At 36.9% G+C, this 16,683-nt stretch overlaps 2 protein-coding genes across 8 annotated transcripts; one reads left to right on the top strand and one right to left on the bottom strand.

The window, feature by feature from the left end:
* The first annotated feature begins 530 nt into the window (after positions 1-530).
* On the top strand, positions 531-3,852 carry LOC110920927 (protein NRT1/ PTR FAMILY 6.3). Its single transcript, XM_022165165.2, has 4 exons — positions 531-770; positions 847-1,064; positions 1,320-1,891; positions 2,761-3,852. Exons 1-4 carry the CDS (start codon positions 560-562, stop codon positions 3,623-3,625), a joined length of 1,866 nt encoding a protein of 621 aa, XP_022020857.2. The 5' UTR covers positions 531-559; the 3' UTR covers positions 3,626-3,852.
* A 4,311-nt stretch (positions 3,853-8,163) lies between these two features.
* LOC110920679 (oxysterol-binding protein-related protein 2A) lies at positions 8,164-16,018 on the bottom strand. 7 transcript variants are annotated; one of them, XM_022164866.2, is made up of 11 exons: positions 15,644-16,018; positions 13,477-13,821; positions 12,096-12,192; positions 11,477-11,826; positions 10,707-10,862; positions 10,463-10,630; positions 9,304-9,444; positions 9,000-9,224; positions 8,804-8,917; positions 8,533-8,720; positions 8,164-8,439 (listed from the first exon to the last, which is right to left on the bottom strand). In XM_022164866.2, the coding sequence occupies exons 1-10, from the start codon at positions 16,001-16,003 to the stop codon at positions 8,541-8,543; spliced, it is 2,136 nt and encodes a 711-aa protein (XP_022020558.1). In that variant the 5' UTR covers positions 16,004-16,018; the 3' UTR covers positions 8,164-8,439; positions 8,533-8,540. The 7 variants fall into 7 exon arrangements, with proteins under 7 accessions (XP_022020558.1, XP_022020557.1, XP_035842984.1 ...); XM_022164865.2 differs by having other exon boundaries at positions 8,804-8,923; XM_035987091.1 differs by lacking the exon at positions 15,644-16,018 and adding an exon at positions 14,654-14,765.
* Between the last annotated feature and the right edge of the window lie 665 nt (positions 16,019-16,683).

The following is a 16,683-nucleotide window of genomic DNA, read 5'->3' on the forward strand; positions in this document are numbered from 1 at the left end:
ACATGACACAAGCCCGAAAATCATGTCACATATATGGACCCAAACATGACATATATGTTTGCGGTTAACATGAACACATAACGTTTAATCGAAATGCATAATAATACTCTAATATTCATAATTACGTCTTATTTTTATTTTTCAAGTAATTATGTTTAAACAATGGCAATTATTTTTAAACTTTTAAACGTTTGCATAAAAATACCCCGACTGTTTAATTTATAACGTAAAACAAACTTTAAAATGTATAAAAGTAAAATAAATTGGCTAGAAGGATCAACCTACAAATAAGTCGGGTTGACTCGAACATAACTTATTTAGTTAAACATGTCTGCAAGTTCAACCCAAACTGACCCAACCCAGGTTAAACGAAACTTAAATCCTCAAATTTTGTGTTAGGTTTGTTTCGTATTGTGACAAAATTCAGCACACCAAATAATACACATTTAGATGGAGGGTATAATAGGTATTGCAAATCAAATCGATATCCTGATTATTAAAAATTTCATCAAGCAAGCACTTACCCTCACAAGTAAAAACTTGGTAATGTGACATTGTCATGTGTCACGGCTATAAAAGACAGTCGGTCTTGCCTCTATTTTTAAAGTCTCACATAACTAAACAAAAACAAATCCATAAATTTCAAATCATGGTTCTCCAAGACCCTGAATCACAGGTCGACAAAACTGTTCCTGATGCTTGGGACTACAAAGGCCGGCCAGCCGCCCGTTCCACCACGGGCGGCTGGACCAGTGCTGCCATGATTCTAGGTACAACACCACTTTTTGTTACACTTTTTTATTCTTTTGTTATGAATACTGTGATCTGATGTATATTAAATTGCAGGGGTTGAGGCGTGCGAAAGGCTAGCGACGTTAGGAATCGCCGTTAATATGGTGACATACTTGACTGGGACCATGCATATAGGAAATGCTAACGCTGCTAACGACGTTACTAACTTCATGGGTACCTCGTTCATGCTATGTCTCCTTGGCGGCTTCCTTGCTGACACTTTTCTCGGTCGGTATCTTACTATTGCAATATTCACGGCGATTCAAGCATTGGTCAGTACTTTTCTGTTTTACTGTTTCTGGGCACGTTCTTTTCAGAACCAATAACTATGCTGGTAACTGTGTGATTACATAACTGTCATATCCACTGTCTTTTTCTTTTCTATTAAATCATTAATACACTATGTTTACATGTTTATACGCTTCTCTTCTCGTAGTTCTGAACATAATAATAATATTGTCACTTGGATTCCAAAAGGACTAGTGTTATTTACTTTTTTTATTTTTTTATACATTTTAAAATTATAGGGGGTGACAATCTTAACGATCTCAACTGCCATTCCAAGCTTACAACCACCAAAATGCACCCAAACCGGGGACAACTGCGTCCCGGCCAACGATCTTCAACTAGCCATCCTATACCTCGCGCTCTACCTAACCGCTCTAGGAACCGGAGGACTCAAATCCAGCGTATCAGGTTTCGGGTCAGACCAATTCGACGAATCTAACAAAGAAGAAAAGTCGCGAATGACCGCTTTCTTCAACTGGTTCTTTTTCTTCATAAGCATCGGGTCACTAGCCGCGGTTACGGTTCTAGTATACATCCAAGACAACCTTGGGCGACGATGGGGGTATGGGATCGTGGCGTGTTGTATCATGTTGGGGTTCGTGATCTTCTTGTCGGGTACCCGAAGGTACCGGTTCAAGAAGCTTGTGGGTAGTCCGCTAACCCAAATCGCATCGGTTTTTATCGCGGCGTGGAGGAGGAGGCATTTGGAGCTACCTTCGGATCCTTCTTTGTTGTGTAATGTTGATGATGTTCAGGTGGCTGAAGATCCCCGGAAATTGAAGCAGAAGTTGCCTCATAGCAAACAGTTTCGGTAAGTTATTTTTTTTACTTAGTTAGTTGTTAATTGGATTGATGATTTATAAATTTATAAAATCCAACATGTTTGATAGTTGTGAATTAAAGTACTACACTTTAAGATGAAACATAAATATATATGTATCTTTTTTGTACATTTGTTGTGTCTTTAAGGAGTGACGTATTCAAAATAAGGGGTCCCGGGGAACATGAGAACATCACGAGCAACTGAATTGGACCCAGACTGTCAACTGTGAATCTTTTTAATTATAGGATAAATCAAAGATTATTTAGATCTAAAAGCATATTATTCGTACATATAAAATGACTTTTATTTAATATAATAAATATATATCACATATGAAATTATAACTATGATAAGAATACTAAAAAACAATACTAAACAATATATTATACTACATTTAATTATAATTGTTGGATAAAAAATAATGTTACACGTACATAAAAATAAGTAGTTAAATAATTATAATTAATAACTAATAAATAATAAACAGTTGAATTTCACGAGCCGAGCTTGAACTTTAGATATAGAGTTTAAAATGAGCCAAACTCAAGCTCTCGGTACGTTAGAGTTGAGCTTGGGCTCTAATGGGCTTATTTACGAACAGGGAAAATACATATTAGTTAATCCAATCTCAAAGATATAGTGAATTAACATATATATTACTACTACCTATACCAAGAAACATGTTTAATCTATTTATTATCGTTTGATATATTACTTGTTTTCTTTCTCCTAGCCTTAGTTTATCATAGCCTCTTCTTGTTAATACATTTAAATAAATTATTGCTATAAACTTTTGACACGAAATGAACTTAATATTTATTTTTCTTTTAGTTATCGAAAATTTTCTGTATTTGTAGTTTTCTTGACAAGGCAGCAATCAAGAAGAATGAAAAATCTGGTGAAATTACAAAGATAAGCAAATGGCATCTCTCAACTTTAACAGATGTTGAAGAAGTCAAGATGGTGATCACTATGCTACCAATTTGGGCAACCACAATCATGTTCTGGACAATATATGCACAAATGACAACTTTCTCCGTGTCACAAGCCACCACCATGGACCGACACATCGGGAAATCTTTCCTCATCCCCCCAGCCTCCCTCACCGTCTTCTTCGTAGGCAGCATTCTCTTAACGGTCCCTGTGTACGACCGAATTGTAGTCCCCCTCGCCAAACGCTTCCTTAAACACCCACAAGGGCTAAGCCCCCTTCAACGTATCGGTGTAGGGCTAGTCCTATCCACATTTGCCATGGTTTCAGCCGCGCTAATCGAGCTCAAGCGGCTGCACGTGGCTCAGTCCCACGGCATGGTTGATGACCCCTCGAAGGTGGTTCCACTTAGCGTGTTCTGGTTAATTCCACAGTTTTTCTTTGTGGGGTCGGGTGAGGCGTTTACTTACATAGGACAACTTGATTTCTTCTTAAGGGAGTGTCCCAAAGGGATGAAGACAATGAGCACCGGGTTGTTTCTAAGTACGCTTTCGTTGGGGTTCTTTTTTAGCTCGTTGTTGGTGACCATAGTGCACAAGGTGACCGGCGACAGTGACCCGTGGATAGCTGATAACTTGAACAAGGGGAAGCTTTATAACTTCTATTGGTTGCTTACAGTTCTAAGTGTTATTAACATGGGGTTATATTTGTTAGGGGCAAAATGGTATGTTTACAGGGAGCATAGGCTTGCTGGGGGGAGTGTTGAGTTGGAAGAAGAGCAAGTGAAATGACTTTCTTCTCCCTCACTTAATTAACTATTTGTCTAATATAGTTACTTTGTATAACTTGATGATGATGACAACCAAGATGATGAATAATGGAGTTGTAAAGGTGCACCCACCCATTATTATTTTGTTAGCTTTAAACAATTGGTGATCAAATATAAAGTTTATATGTATCTTTGTGGTTTGCTTTGTTTTCTTTCTATCTTTTAGTGAAATGTCATTTTCGTCCCTAAGGTTTGGTCATTTTTATACTTTCGTCCCTGAGGTTTGTTTTTTCGCATCTGGATCCTCTTGTTTTTCAAATCTTGTCATTTTCATCCAAGAGACTAACCCCGTCCATATTGTAATGTTAAGTCAAGTGCAATTTCGCCCTTTTATTCATTTGTTTATTTTATAAATACAATCCCCGACAGATTTCAGATTATAAATATATGCATACATACATATATAATACACATACAGTGTCACACCCCGATATTTCCACATATCACCGGTGGGCCCGGTGGGGAGTATCCTGACGTAAGATTGATATCGTCATGGTCAAACATTCACAGAATAGCACCGCGGAAGTCTTGGAATATAAAATATTATTGCAAACCCAAATGTCTGAAAATATCAAAGTATTTATTATAGACGAGCCTGCAATATCAAATCCACAGGTGGATCTTTACAGAAAGTATAAAATGAAGTTTAGCAGACTTTAAGGCATCTTTAAGGATTTGCAAGATCCTTTATTTCGACACCGAGCAGCTCCCAGCCGATTATGTGTAGTACCTGTCACTTAGTCTTTTGAAAATACGTCAGTTTTCACTGGTAAATACAATTAACTGACTCTTTTGAAAAGAGTTTATGAAAATTGATTTAGGTGCACAAGGCACAAACAATTTATAACTTGGGACAATCTTTAATAAAATCTTGTATACAGTTTTACATGTTTTTCATACATATGGGGCCGGTTTGGAAGTCGGTCATGATTAACCGACTCACCACCATAAAACCCACAAAGGAGTTATCCCCAACATGTGGGTTATTTAGCATTTGCATTTGTTAGGTGTATGCCTACACCCCGTGCATAGGTCGTGGTCATTTACAAATGAAATGAGTCAAGGATATTCAGGACACAGTCGTATTAATCCCCAATGTTTATGTTATCAAACAAAACGGATTAAAACGAGTTATGTAAATTTATTAATCACAATCCAATTAAATGATTTCATACCCGACCAAGCGGTATTATTATAATACAGTATCCCAAGCCCGTATAATGGAAAATAAGTTAAAAGTATTTACCTGAGCTAATACTTAATTCACAGCAAAATAACTCAGTCGTATCCATTCTAACTAAATGCAGGTAGCTTTTACCGGGTGGCTCTAGTCTGAAGTGATGGTAATATATTACCAATTCAGAATGCTAACAGTCTTATTTAAGTCGTAGACTTAGACCGGCTAGCTTGAAGTATCTAAAACGGTACGATACGCTAGATTAAGCGATGACCGGAAAAGAATGAAATTTAGACCCAATAAGTACGGAGACTTGTATAATATGGGTAAACTAAGTACATTCTGGATTTTGAAGTATAAACGATAAGGTTAAACCCGTTTCGGCAAACTTACGTAAACTAGTTACATAAACCGATCCGAACGCGTAAATGCATAACGGGCAACCAAGTGAACCATATACAAGTCCCTTATGTTAATATGCTTAAAATATGTTAATACATCAGTAGGATGTTAACATATATGCCCGAAAAGTATTTAAGACCAATTTAAGTCCCGTAGGGGCATTTTGGTCATTTTAATATTTATAAAAGAGGTTTTAAAGCAAACTGAGGTTCTGGTCTAAAACATTCAGTAAAAATATTTATTTTATCATGTTATATCAGTAAGATATCATACATATGTGATGTTCACTATTTATGGCCAAACTATGCACCGTAGGGGCATTTTGGTCATTTCACATATGCTTTTAGGGACAAAATTGGAAGTCTGAGTTCAAAACTTATACTTACTGTTAAAGTATTAAAATTTATTTTTAAAATCAGTAGGTAACAAGTCTTAGGCGCTAAATATGGTTTTAAACCATACTATGCGCCTAATTAGCGTAAAAATCGCTAATTGACGATATTTGAGATATTTATGTGATTTTGAGAATTTGGACAGCCTTGTATATTTAAAATATTTTTATTTTTCATATCAAGTCAGTAGAAAGAGGTTTCGTATGCTAAAAGGGTATTATCGTCAATTAAGGAATTTATACAAGAACTCTATGATATGATCAGATTATAATCTAATAAAAAATTCCAAAAATCCCTAAAAATAATATCTTAACAGTAGGTAATGAGTTTTGGGTCAAAATCCATGTTTAAACATGCCTTATGCAAGATAGCGTAATTTAATTAATAAAAAGTTTCAATTTACGATATCTTGCATAACTTTAGTTTGAAACCAGAAACTGACATCAAATTTTCGGGATATACTTATATATCAGAAATAAAGCTTTTTGTCCTCTCACATTTTCAAAAATCCCGTTTATATGGCATAAGGGCAAAATGTGCATTTATAAGCATATTAACGGAAACTAGCATATAATTCAAAATATAAATGATCAGGTAATATAACTCCAGAGGGTTATATTACAACATAATGTGCTCCTAATGGAAGCTTAAAACATAGAAGATTTAAGCTTAATCGGGTCAGAACTGAAAATCAAAGCAAAAGTCAAGCTTTTGCGACTTTCGGTTGCGAACCGATCCTAAACTCAGAATTGTCGGGTTGAACCTGTTTGAACATGTTCTAATAATAATTACTAAGTTATTAGAGTGTTAAAATATAATTTATAACCTCTGTATTATTAGTTTTAATTATTATTTATAATTCTGTCCAGTTTGACTTTTTAACTAAATAGTTTGACCCGACAATTAACTAAGCAAACGGAATAATTAGGAGGTACCCTTTTAAGGGTTAATCACCTACCTAATTATGGTCACATAACCACATTCATCTTGAACAGTGGCTGGACCATTTGGGTTTAAACCAAGAGTCAAAGCTAATTTATGATAACTTGACTTTTCAGTTTTTAAATTATAAAACTGAACTAAAGAGGGGGCTAAGAAACTTACAAAGGGTCCTAGCAATCTTTTCTACTAGAATGGGCTCCCCTTTTGGTCAGGAATCCCAAGGAATAAGACAGAATGAAAAAATGAGAAGAGGTGCAAGTTGAAATGGATGAACTTATGGCCTTTATATAGTTTTTGTTAAGTGCTTGAATTATGACAAGTGTTAGAGGGATCTCTAGGATCATTACAGGTGTTAATATAGCTGTTACAATCACCTTGAGGCCCAAGGATTCGGTTTTGATTGGCCAAGATTGGATTGGAGTGGACACCAAGCAAGAACAAAAACGAAAAAAAAAATGTTGCTGCAGATATGGGCCTCGCGGCCCGCGTAGAAGGCTGGCCCAGCCCTTCGCGGCCCGCCAGGGCGTCCGGCCCATCTCTAAAATTTTGGCAGTTGGGCAGTTTTAGTCCCTGTCTCTTATGAATGTATTTCAGCTTCCATTTCTTGCATTTTTGGCACAATACTAGTAAATCTAATATGTTATATGCGTATGAGGTATGAAAACCTCTAGTGGCCCAACTTAGGCACACCCGGGAGTATGACAGAGCATTACGGAGTTCCCGGTTCTTCAAAAGACCTTTCAAACGCGTAGTTTCACCCGTTGACACGTTTAGTCCTTTTTAACCCATAAAGTGATGCGTAATATCATTTATCGATATCAAAGCCTTCCAAGGCCCGTACTAGGCATACCCGAGCGTATGCTCAAATATTATGACGCTCCAGTTCGCTTAAATGGTCACTCAAAGGTGTAGTTTTAGACGTTGACGCTTTTGGTCCCTTTAACGAGCAAACTTGCGCGTATTATCGTTTAATAGCATCAAAGCTCTATGTAGCCCATATTAAGCATTCTCGAGAGTATGATTGCACATTATAATGCTTCGGGTTCGTTAAAAGGTCATTCAGAGGTATAATTAAACATGTTGACGCTTTTAACCCCTCTAACTTACAAACTTGCGTGTAACTTCACTTATTGGCATAAAAGCCCTGAATGGCCAATATTAGGCATTCCCGAGAATATAATCAAACATTATGAAGCTCTCAGTTTATTAAAAGGTCACTCAGAGGTAAGAATTAACATGTTGACACTTTTAACCATTCGTCGCGCAAACTTTCAAATAATTACGCAAACGGCTCCTCTCGTCCAACAAGTGGCTCGTTTGAGAATACGGACACCGTATATGGTCACTCAGAGGCCTAGTTTAGGCATGTTGACACTTTCAGTCCTTCTATATTCAAGGTTTTCGATTTTTGACGAAATTAGCCCCTCATAGTCAACGTTTGACTTTATTAGGGTTTATTACACGTGTCAACACATCATTGGACACGATTTTTACGAGGTGTTACATACAGGTTCAAAACAAAATCGATTCTAAGTAGGAAAACAACAAGAATCGCAATAATGTGGCGGGAGAGGGAAAAAGGGGCAGTTTGGTACAATTGTTTATACTTTATACAAATAGTTCTCGCAGTTCTCAACATAAAGTATGTCTTGTATTGAACATCCTATATATATTATAACTTACACTATATATCTGCTGTGATATATTATTGTTTCTGTTCTTCTAAACAACTTGGATGGGCAATTTCTTTTGACATTTGTGTGCTTTTATTCTGTATCCAAATAACTTGTAAACTATTAATTAAGTAGGCAATTTTACCGAGGCTGACAATCGGGTCATACATTCTCCAAAACATGTTTTGTCCTGCGTTCATCAAAATTTGTTCATCACGATACCATGTTTTTTTGAGAAATCTATTACATTAGTAATCTAAAATAAGGGGACAGAATTCATTACCTTATACTTCATGGTCTGCTGGTGGAATTATTAATATCTTGGCTAACCTCACCAAATATATTTGGGCAACCGTCCCAGTTACACCCCTCTCGTTTTTCCCAGTATCCGCCTACATAACGGTAGGTACCGCTTTCACTGTCTTTTCGGAACCATTGCGGTTGCCATCCGTTTTCTTGTAATTTTCTTGACTAAAAAGTTTATAACGAATAATTATAAGTTATGAATAGTAAGTTCTATAAATAGAAGAGTTATTAGAACAGGTTATTAGTACCATTCGCTGCCTGGTCTCGAGACGTAGCTTTTCTGCATTTGCCATGTCATATTCTCCGTTCTCCAGGTGTCGCTGATCTGGCCGTAGTCTTGAATCCGTAGGCGGAAGCTTCTCCTTAACCCGTTATCAGACACCAATGATAATCAGAAACAAACACAATTTAAATGTAAAAATATACTTTTTTTCTATCTACTACCTGCAATCCTGGTGTTAACTCGTTCAATGTGATAGCAAACGACGTTAGATTATATCGAGTGAGATTAACCGGAGGCATAGATCTTTTCCATAATAGATTTGCACCACTCATATCCTTTGGCTTCACATTTGCAACCACTCCATTTATGTAATACATGCTGTCATCCCACTTCCCGAATAATGTCGCGTGTTTTTTACGACTAACGTCTTCAACAAACCCGTGTACCTAAACAATGAATCTTGAGACCTAAAACAGTGATCGTTTGATAAAGTTATGCCTAACGTGGCATTTTGCACGGGTTTACCTGGCGGGGATTTCTTTCTAGAAAAGACTGTTCTTTGAACTTGAGTTGGCATGAGTATTGTCGGTTTCCACGTATATGCATTAGTCCATGATGATCACAGTAAACTTTACCAAAAATAAGGTTATAAATGTTGGTTGTCACCTGACAGTAGATTCAAAATTATAGCAAGTATTATACAGAGGTGGCAGTACATTTTGTGTTCTCCGAATATAGTAGTAGTCTAGGGCTGTAATCGAGCTGAGCCAGGCTGGGCTCGAGCTTGAACTTAAACGAGCCGGCTCGGCTCGGCTTGATTATTTTTTCGAGCTGAAAAGTGTAAAAACTTCGAGCCAGCTCGAGCCTAATCGAGCCGGCTCGTTTTTTTAATATTTAATTATTTTCTTTACAAACATTGTAACATAAAAAACAAAAATAATAAAAATTAACACACATTTCTAAAAAGATATACATATATATACACACACACATACATACTAACCATAGAGTTGAGCCACAGAGCCGAGCCAAGCCATCAAGCCGAGCCACGTGTCGAGCCATCGAGTCGAGCCATTGAGCACCCTGGCTCGAGCTCGGCTCGATTACAAAACGAGCTGGCTCGCCTCGGCTCGAAAACAAAACGAGCTGACTCGCCTCGGCTCGAAAACAAAACGAGCTTTTTTCGAGCTAGTTTCGAGCGAGCCTCGAGTCGCGAGCTTTATGAACACCGCTAGCGGGTTCAAGGATTTCGGTTTAGCGGGTTCATGGGCGAAGCTTTTAAGGGGCGGGAGGGGGCGGCCGACCCCCCGAACTTTTCGCTCAGTAGTGGAGAGTATGTAGTTTTCGTATAGAAATTTTTAGGTATATACGTTTTCGACCCCCCAGTTTTATAGAAATTTTTAGGTCCGGTGACTTCCGTCCCCCAGTTCGGAAATCTCAAGCTTCGCCACTTGAATAGATGAACCCGAACATGACCCATATATTTATTTGTGTCCTGTTTCGGGCAGACACGTTTAATGTCAACAATTATTATATGGTTCGTGTCCAGGTTAACCCATTTATAAACGGGTCGTGTTTGGTTGATCTATTTAATAACAAGTTATATTAGCCGACCCAAAACCTGATTATTTTCATGTTGTGTTCATTTCTGTCAGGAATCGCTGCCCCTAATACATATATATACCTTGCTCCACTGGAATATCTCTCCATCGTCAAATTCTAACGTAAGAACACCAACAGGATCGAGCTGAATCGATCGTCCCCAAAATTTTGTTCTGATGTTGCTATCGCCCCAAAATTTCCACCCTTTACCTTCAGAGTGGCAAGCGATTAGGGTCGGATGGTGACTAACCTGTTCTTTTTTCTAAAACATGAGATTTAAAACAGTAAAGTTATAAATAATTAGCACATTTTATAACAAAACATACCTTCTCGGAAAAGAAACGAACTCCTTTCTCAGGATAATCGGCTTCATAAGTTTCCCCTAATAAAGGGTTGAACGGTTTGCAATGTCGTCCTTCTGAAGAGGCGTATCCGGAAACCGCGAAAGCAGCAACATTTAATATTCTTTGCAGACTGTTTCCCTAGGACCACAATATATGATATTAAGATTTAGAGTAAAGTACACGGCGATGGTCCTTGTGGTTTACCAAAATTTTGGATTTGGTCCCTAGTTTTCCAAAAGTACACTGATGGTCCATGTGGTTTGCACTTTGTAACGCATTTAGTCCTCAACTTTTTCCAAAATTACATGGATGGTCCCTGTTGTTTGCACTTTGTAACGCATTTAGTCCCTAACTTGGACATGCTAAATGTTAGCGGAAGCCGATACCATCGTCGGCTTGGTATAATTGTATATAGCAGATCGGATATGTGAATGATTGAAAATATTGAAATGGACAAACAACCAAACCTTAGCCTAACCTAGAATATCTAAATAATACCATAAATAAAGTTATAAAGTTATATAATAATAAGTTTAATTTATAATCTAATACTAAAACCTATAGATTTGTTGGCTAGGGGCTAAATGCGTTACAAAGTGCACACCACAGGGACCATCCGTGTATTTTTGAAAAGCTAGGGACCAAATTCAAAAATTTGGTAAACCACAGGGACCATATATGTACTTTACTCTAAGATTTAAGCACACTTTAAGGATCAAAAAACATGGGAACCGGTTAAAATAACATTGTACCTCTTTTCCATGGTAATAAGCTTGATCTAGAAGGTAAGAGTACTCGAGCTCCTCAAAACACTTTTGTAGAGATGAAATGGGTTCGTTAAAGTAAACCGGGAGACAGACTCGTGTGAGATCCTTTCCGATATTGTCTTTAATAAGAGACCACAGATTCACACCCTTTTCTTTCTCGGCTGGATCGGGAAGCTTCTTTCTCCTTACGATTTCGCACTCAGTCATTTGTTCAAGTTGGGTCGTTAATTTAGGAAAACTATCTTGTGTGTCGAAGAAGTAAATTTCATCATCTTGTGAACCCTCCTCAAGCTCTTGCTTCTCAAAGTCGTCAGAAGATTCAGTTGTACTCCATTCTGAATAATATAACATTATAACATGATAAAAGTTACTGCATATACATATAGATATACAAACAAAGATGTTATGGTTAGTAGTTACAAATATAATGGCCGATATTGTATAATTGTAGGGATTAGATTAAAATAACTCGTTACTACCATAAATATTCGGTTAGCTCAAAACAATTGTAACATAGGTATATAAGCATTAGTAGGTGAGTCCTCTTCTTACTGTTTCTATTTATTCGATTCGTCTACACAAGATAGAGAAATCGACTGCATACCACAATATTTTCCACGACCCAAATCTGTAATTTCCTCTTGTGTCGGTTGATACTCGCCTTTAGGAACTCCAGATGCTTCAACTTCAATATTAGCAGCCTGATACATATAAAATATGCTTGCTTGATAAAAAATAATATTATGGTATTTACATACCAATTGAAAAATGCATGTTCAAATCATAGTTGTTAAAAGTCAGTGCCTCTTGCGCCTAGGCCCATTTTCCATGCGAGGAAATTGCGCTTTAAGTTGAGGCAATTGCGCTTTAATTCTCTAGGTGACGGTTCATGCACACATTCCAGTGAGATTCCTAGATTCCGGCCAAATTCTCTAAATCCGGCAAGATTCTAGCCAGATTTCTACTTTTATCTAAGGAAAACAACTTTTCTACGGCATCTACGCTAATACATTAATATTTTAGAACTTTTGGTACCAAATAGATGAATATTAAATGTTATATAATAGCTTTTGTTTATTTTATTTGAAGAATAGTATTATTTTTCTATACAAAATATTTTATTTGTTTTCTCAGGCCCTAGCTCTTTTTGCACTTTGCGCCTAGGCTCCAGGCGAGGCCGACACGCCTTGAGTGCGCCTAGCATCTTTAATAACTATGGTTCAAATACGATGTTGAATGATCAACCAGCATATCAACTACTTCATTAGGTAACAAGAAAAGACATCAGCAGTTGATAATTGAAGTGATTCAACGACAACACTTGCTTCCTTATTTTAATTTGAACATTCAATTAGCCCAACAATCCTTATAAGGATTAAAATTTATGTCCAGAGTTCTAGCTCTTGTCATTATTTGCACAACGTGAACGGACCCCTTCAACATGACGGATATAATTAGGGACGGTGGTAAGGTTTTTGGAAAGGTTGCAAAGAATTATTATTTGGTACGTGAAGCATTTCTATGTCGGTTTGGGTCAATTGGGACATATGACATGCTGCTAGGCAAATGTAATACGGTACATGTAGGCTCTTGATGAATTATTGAGAGCTAGATATGTAAGCGGATAACTCCAACCACATGGGTGGGCCTTCAAAATTTACACACTTTTAGGATTGGAAAAGGTTACAGTTCTCATAATATCGACAATCTTTGTTCACATTATACAACTATTGTGTAAAAAAACTTAAAAAAAAAAAAGAAAAAGAAAAGCTGGTCTAACTGAATGACCGCGATAAAATATTTTCGACAACAAAAATATTCTTACTTATTCTATTTTGGAAGTATTTCCGAACGGTCGAAAAGTTGCGGTCATTCAGCATGTTTTTGCTTAATAAAAAAAATTAAAAACTAAATAAATCTTCATATTGGATTGGTAGCATTGGAGAATGTTTAGATTGTAAGCACTAAAAATGAAGAGAACACACCTCTAACTGTCTCACGTTTTCGAGCAAATTCGAGCGTTCTTCACAAAGAATTTTTAACTGTCCTTGGATTTCAGAAAACTCCAAGAGCATGATCTGCTCACAGTCCTTAACAAGCACCTCACTGGTTCCTTCTTCGAGTAAGCGTTTCTTTAATCTTTCAGTTGATAATGATGCATCAGTTGGATCATTTAACCGTCTTAAAGATAATAGCTTTTTGGTTGAGGCCAAAGCTTCAATCCAGGCAAGCCTCTCTTTCTTACAACTTGTCCTGAGATGAAGTGTCTTTGTAGCGGTATATATATAAAATCGTCGGTCATCTGATTGGCTCTCGCGGAACGACAACACCTGCCAAAACAATGTTACAAGATTTCAGCAACCTTGCACAGCCAAAACAACATTTAAGTCAACCTTTTTCTTTCCAACATTTCATGTTTTACTTTATCTGTACTCTGCTAATGAATCTTTGACTTAAAAACAACAACATAACAACCTTCCAAGCAAAGAACTAATATGAACTATATAAACTTGTATGCATAATAATTGTTGCAATTTATTTATGTTTTATTTTTTTTTTTAAACAACAACTCACACAATCTTTAATTCTACTACTAATCCACCCATTTTTATCCGCCGATTAAACCCTCACGGTAGGGATGAGATCGGTACCGAAATTTGCCAAAAATGGGTGCTGGTTCCGTACCGAAAGTACTCGGTACCGTACATTATGGTATTCAAAGGTAAAAAGTCTGTAAATTACCCTACCGTGCTGAACCGGTACACGATCTCAAAAAACGCCAAATACAGGTACCGAATTTGTACCAAAATTCGATCGGTATGGTTAGTATCGGTATCGATGTCGGTATTATTCGGTATTGGTACCGAATTGTGCATCCCTGTATCCAACATCTTGTTACTGCTAGGCCAAATACCATTAGGTAATAAGTGTTGCAATTAACATAAGTTTAAAAATATGACTGCTAATTATTAGTATTTTTTTATAACAGTAAATTACAAATAAATGTAATGAACCAGACTAAATTGTGTGACTATAACAGCAAATTCACAATCCCAGAAACTAGTTAACTGAGTGAAACAAGAAGCAACGGATGAACCATTTTGGGGACAATTGGTAACAAGAATAAACAATTAATCAAAGGAAAGAGACGAAAAAACTCACCAAACACAAGATCTAGATTTGAATCAACTGAATCGTAGAGACCCACCATGAAATAATCGAGTAATATTTATTTGGACTGAAATCTACATATACCAAAATCAGCAAATATCGTTTTTTATTTATTTATTATACTTAGTATTCATCGTTGACTTGTCAACGGAGGATCGAGCTCGAATATCCAGGTAATCCTGGTCAACTTTTGCCGTTAGAGGAAACTTTTCTGTTTCTAAAGTCAAAATTGTTTTATGTTGAATAAGTTACGAATAGAAAGCGTCATAATCTTGCGTTGGTGAGTTTAACCGGACACAAAAACACGATCTGGTCTTTACTACGCAACCGGTTTAAGTGAGTTTAATTGGACACAAGCTCGAGCATGATATGAATATTCGTGGGTTAGTAACGGTTTTATTTTGAACGACAAGAAAAAAGTGTCAACCACTGTGACACCGGGCGTTGTGGTCAAGGTCAACTACTCGACCGCCGCCCACCCTTTGGCTTTCCCAGATGCGCGGAAATCCAACCTCCACCCGCCTGAAGGTACGACAGTGGAATAATGTCGAATCTGGGTCACAAGGAACACCAAGTCTTTCCTCAACCACTTCACTACTACCTCATTGGCGTGGGTTAGTAAAGATTTAACCCATTCTTTTCACATATTAATACACTAAGTTCTCATTTTTTTACCGGGAAAAAACACAAATGTTTATAAAACAATTAAATTGTAATTATAAAATCTTATGCAAAAAATTCTTTTTTAAGTTTTAGATTTTAACATTAAATACCCAACCAATTTAATGTATGCCATAAAAGTAACACGTCTTAAAAAAATATGAATTAAACTGGCGAACCTATCGGTTGACACGAACCTGACCCCTTTAGCTAAACAGGTTGCTAAAACTGACACGAACCCGTTTATATTAAACCTAAACCCGTAAATTTCATGTTAGATTCGTGTCGTGTTAAGAATTTACACCACACATTTCTCATTACCTGGTAATGAACAACTCCAACATTTTTCTGATGCTTTTGACGTATACGACAGCCGGAAAACACATTGCCGATGAACCTAACGTCTTCTCCGACCACAAACGCATCCGATTGCAGGTTGTTCGAGTAGGAGATCACGTCGTCACATAGCTGAAACCACCTGCATCTCCATCCTTTGCCATAATGTGTCCACTTATATAGAACTCCGGCGAAGCTTCTGCTATCAGAACAGGATTCAAAACCACTGGCATTGTCATCTGGTCTCATGCCGGCTGAACACGATCTCGATAACTTCATCCTCGGCTTCAATGACTGGTTTCTAGTCGCTGGACTTTCCGGCAATATGCAACACAATGGATGCATTTATACAAGAATTGAATTCCTCTACCTGCATGTATAATCACAAATTATTGATCACATTTAATATCCAATTGGGGAATGAATATGCATTCAAATGCACAATAGAATGAAAAGAGAAAACTGAAAAGTAATGGATATTCATAGGATATGTGAAGAAATATTTGAGAGTGATGTAGCAGGAGACAAAGTGGGAAAGTTGAGTTACAAAAGTTTTTGGGTTGTGATATGTTGTATAAAAATATTCAAAGCATGTAAATGAGTATTTATAGAGATGTGGGATGGCAAAGTTGTAAATTAAAGGGAGTCACATCATGAATTTCTTAATAATTTCTAGAATGAATAATAGACTGCATTAATTCTTTGATTTAGTTTTATATTCTATAAGTAGTTAGTTAATTGGTTGTACAACTTAAAATGTATTTAACTCCATGTAATAGTCGTGTAGGGGTAACGCCTCATAATGGTCCAATGTTAGACCACGAGGACAGACCACAAGGAGCTATATATGATGTATATAAGACCCAACATGTTATACGAGTAAAGTTTACAACCAACATCCTATATAAAAAACAATAGATTATGTATGTGCATTCTGAAACTTTCATACATTATAATGCTAGTGCACTTAGGGGTTGTTTGTTTAGCTTTTAATAAGCCTCTTAATGGTTCAGACCTCTTACTTC

The sequence above is a fragment of the Helianthus annuus genome, chromosome 17 (genome assembly GCF_002127325.2).
Source record: "Helianthus annuus cultivar XRQ/B chromosome 17, HanXRQr2.0-SUNRISE, whole genome shotgun sequence".
Taxonomy (NCBI): Eukaryota; Viridiplantae; Streptophyta; class Magnoliopsida; order Asterales; family Asteraceae; genus Helianthus; species Helianthus annuus.

Coding starts and splice junctions, on each gene's coding strand:
- LOC110920927 (XM_022165165.2), top strand. CDS start 560: ATGTGTCACGGCTATAAAAGACAGTCGGTCTTGCCTCTATTTTTAAAG. Junction 771..846: donor CAGTGCTGCCATGATTCTAG/GTACAACACCAC, acceptor ATTAAATTGCAG/GGGTTGAGGCGTGCGAAAGG. Junction 1,065..1,319: donor TCACGGCGATTCAAGCATTG/GTCAGTACTTTT, acceptor TTAAAATTATAG/GGGGTGACAATCTTAACGAT.
- LOC110920679 (XM_022164865.2), bottom strand. CDS start 16,003: ATGCATCCATTGTGTTGCATATTGCCGGAAAGTCCAGCGACTAGAAAC. Junction 13,822..15,643: donor TTGGAGTTGTTCATTACCAG/GTAATGAGAAAT, acceptor TTGTTTTGGCAG/GTGTTGTCGTTCCGCGAGAG. Junction 8,924..8,999: donor AGTTAACACCAGGATTGCAG/GTAGTAGATAGA, acceptor GTCTGATAACGG/GTTAAGGAGAAGCTTCCGCC.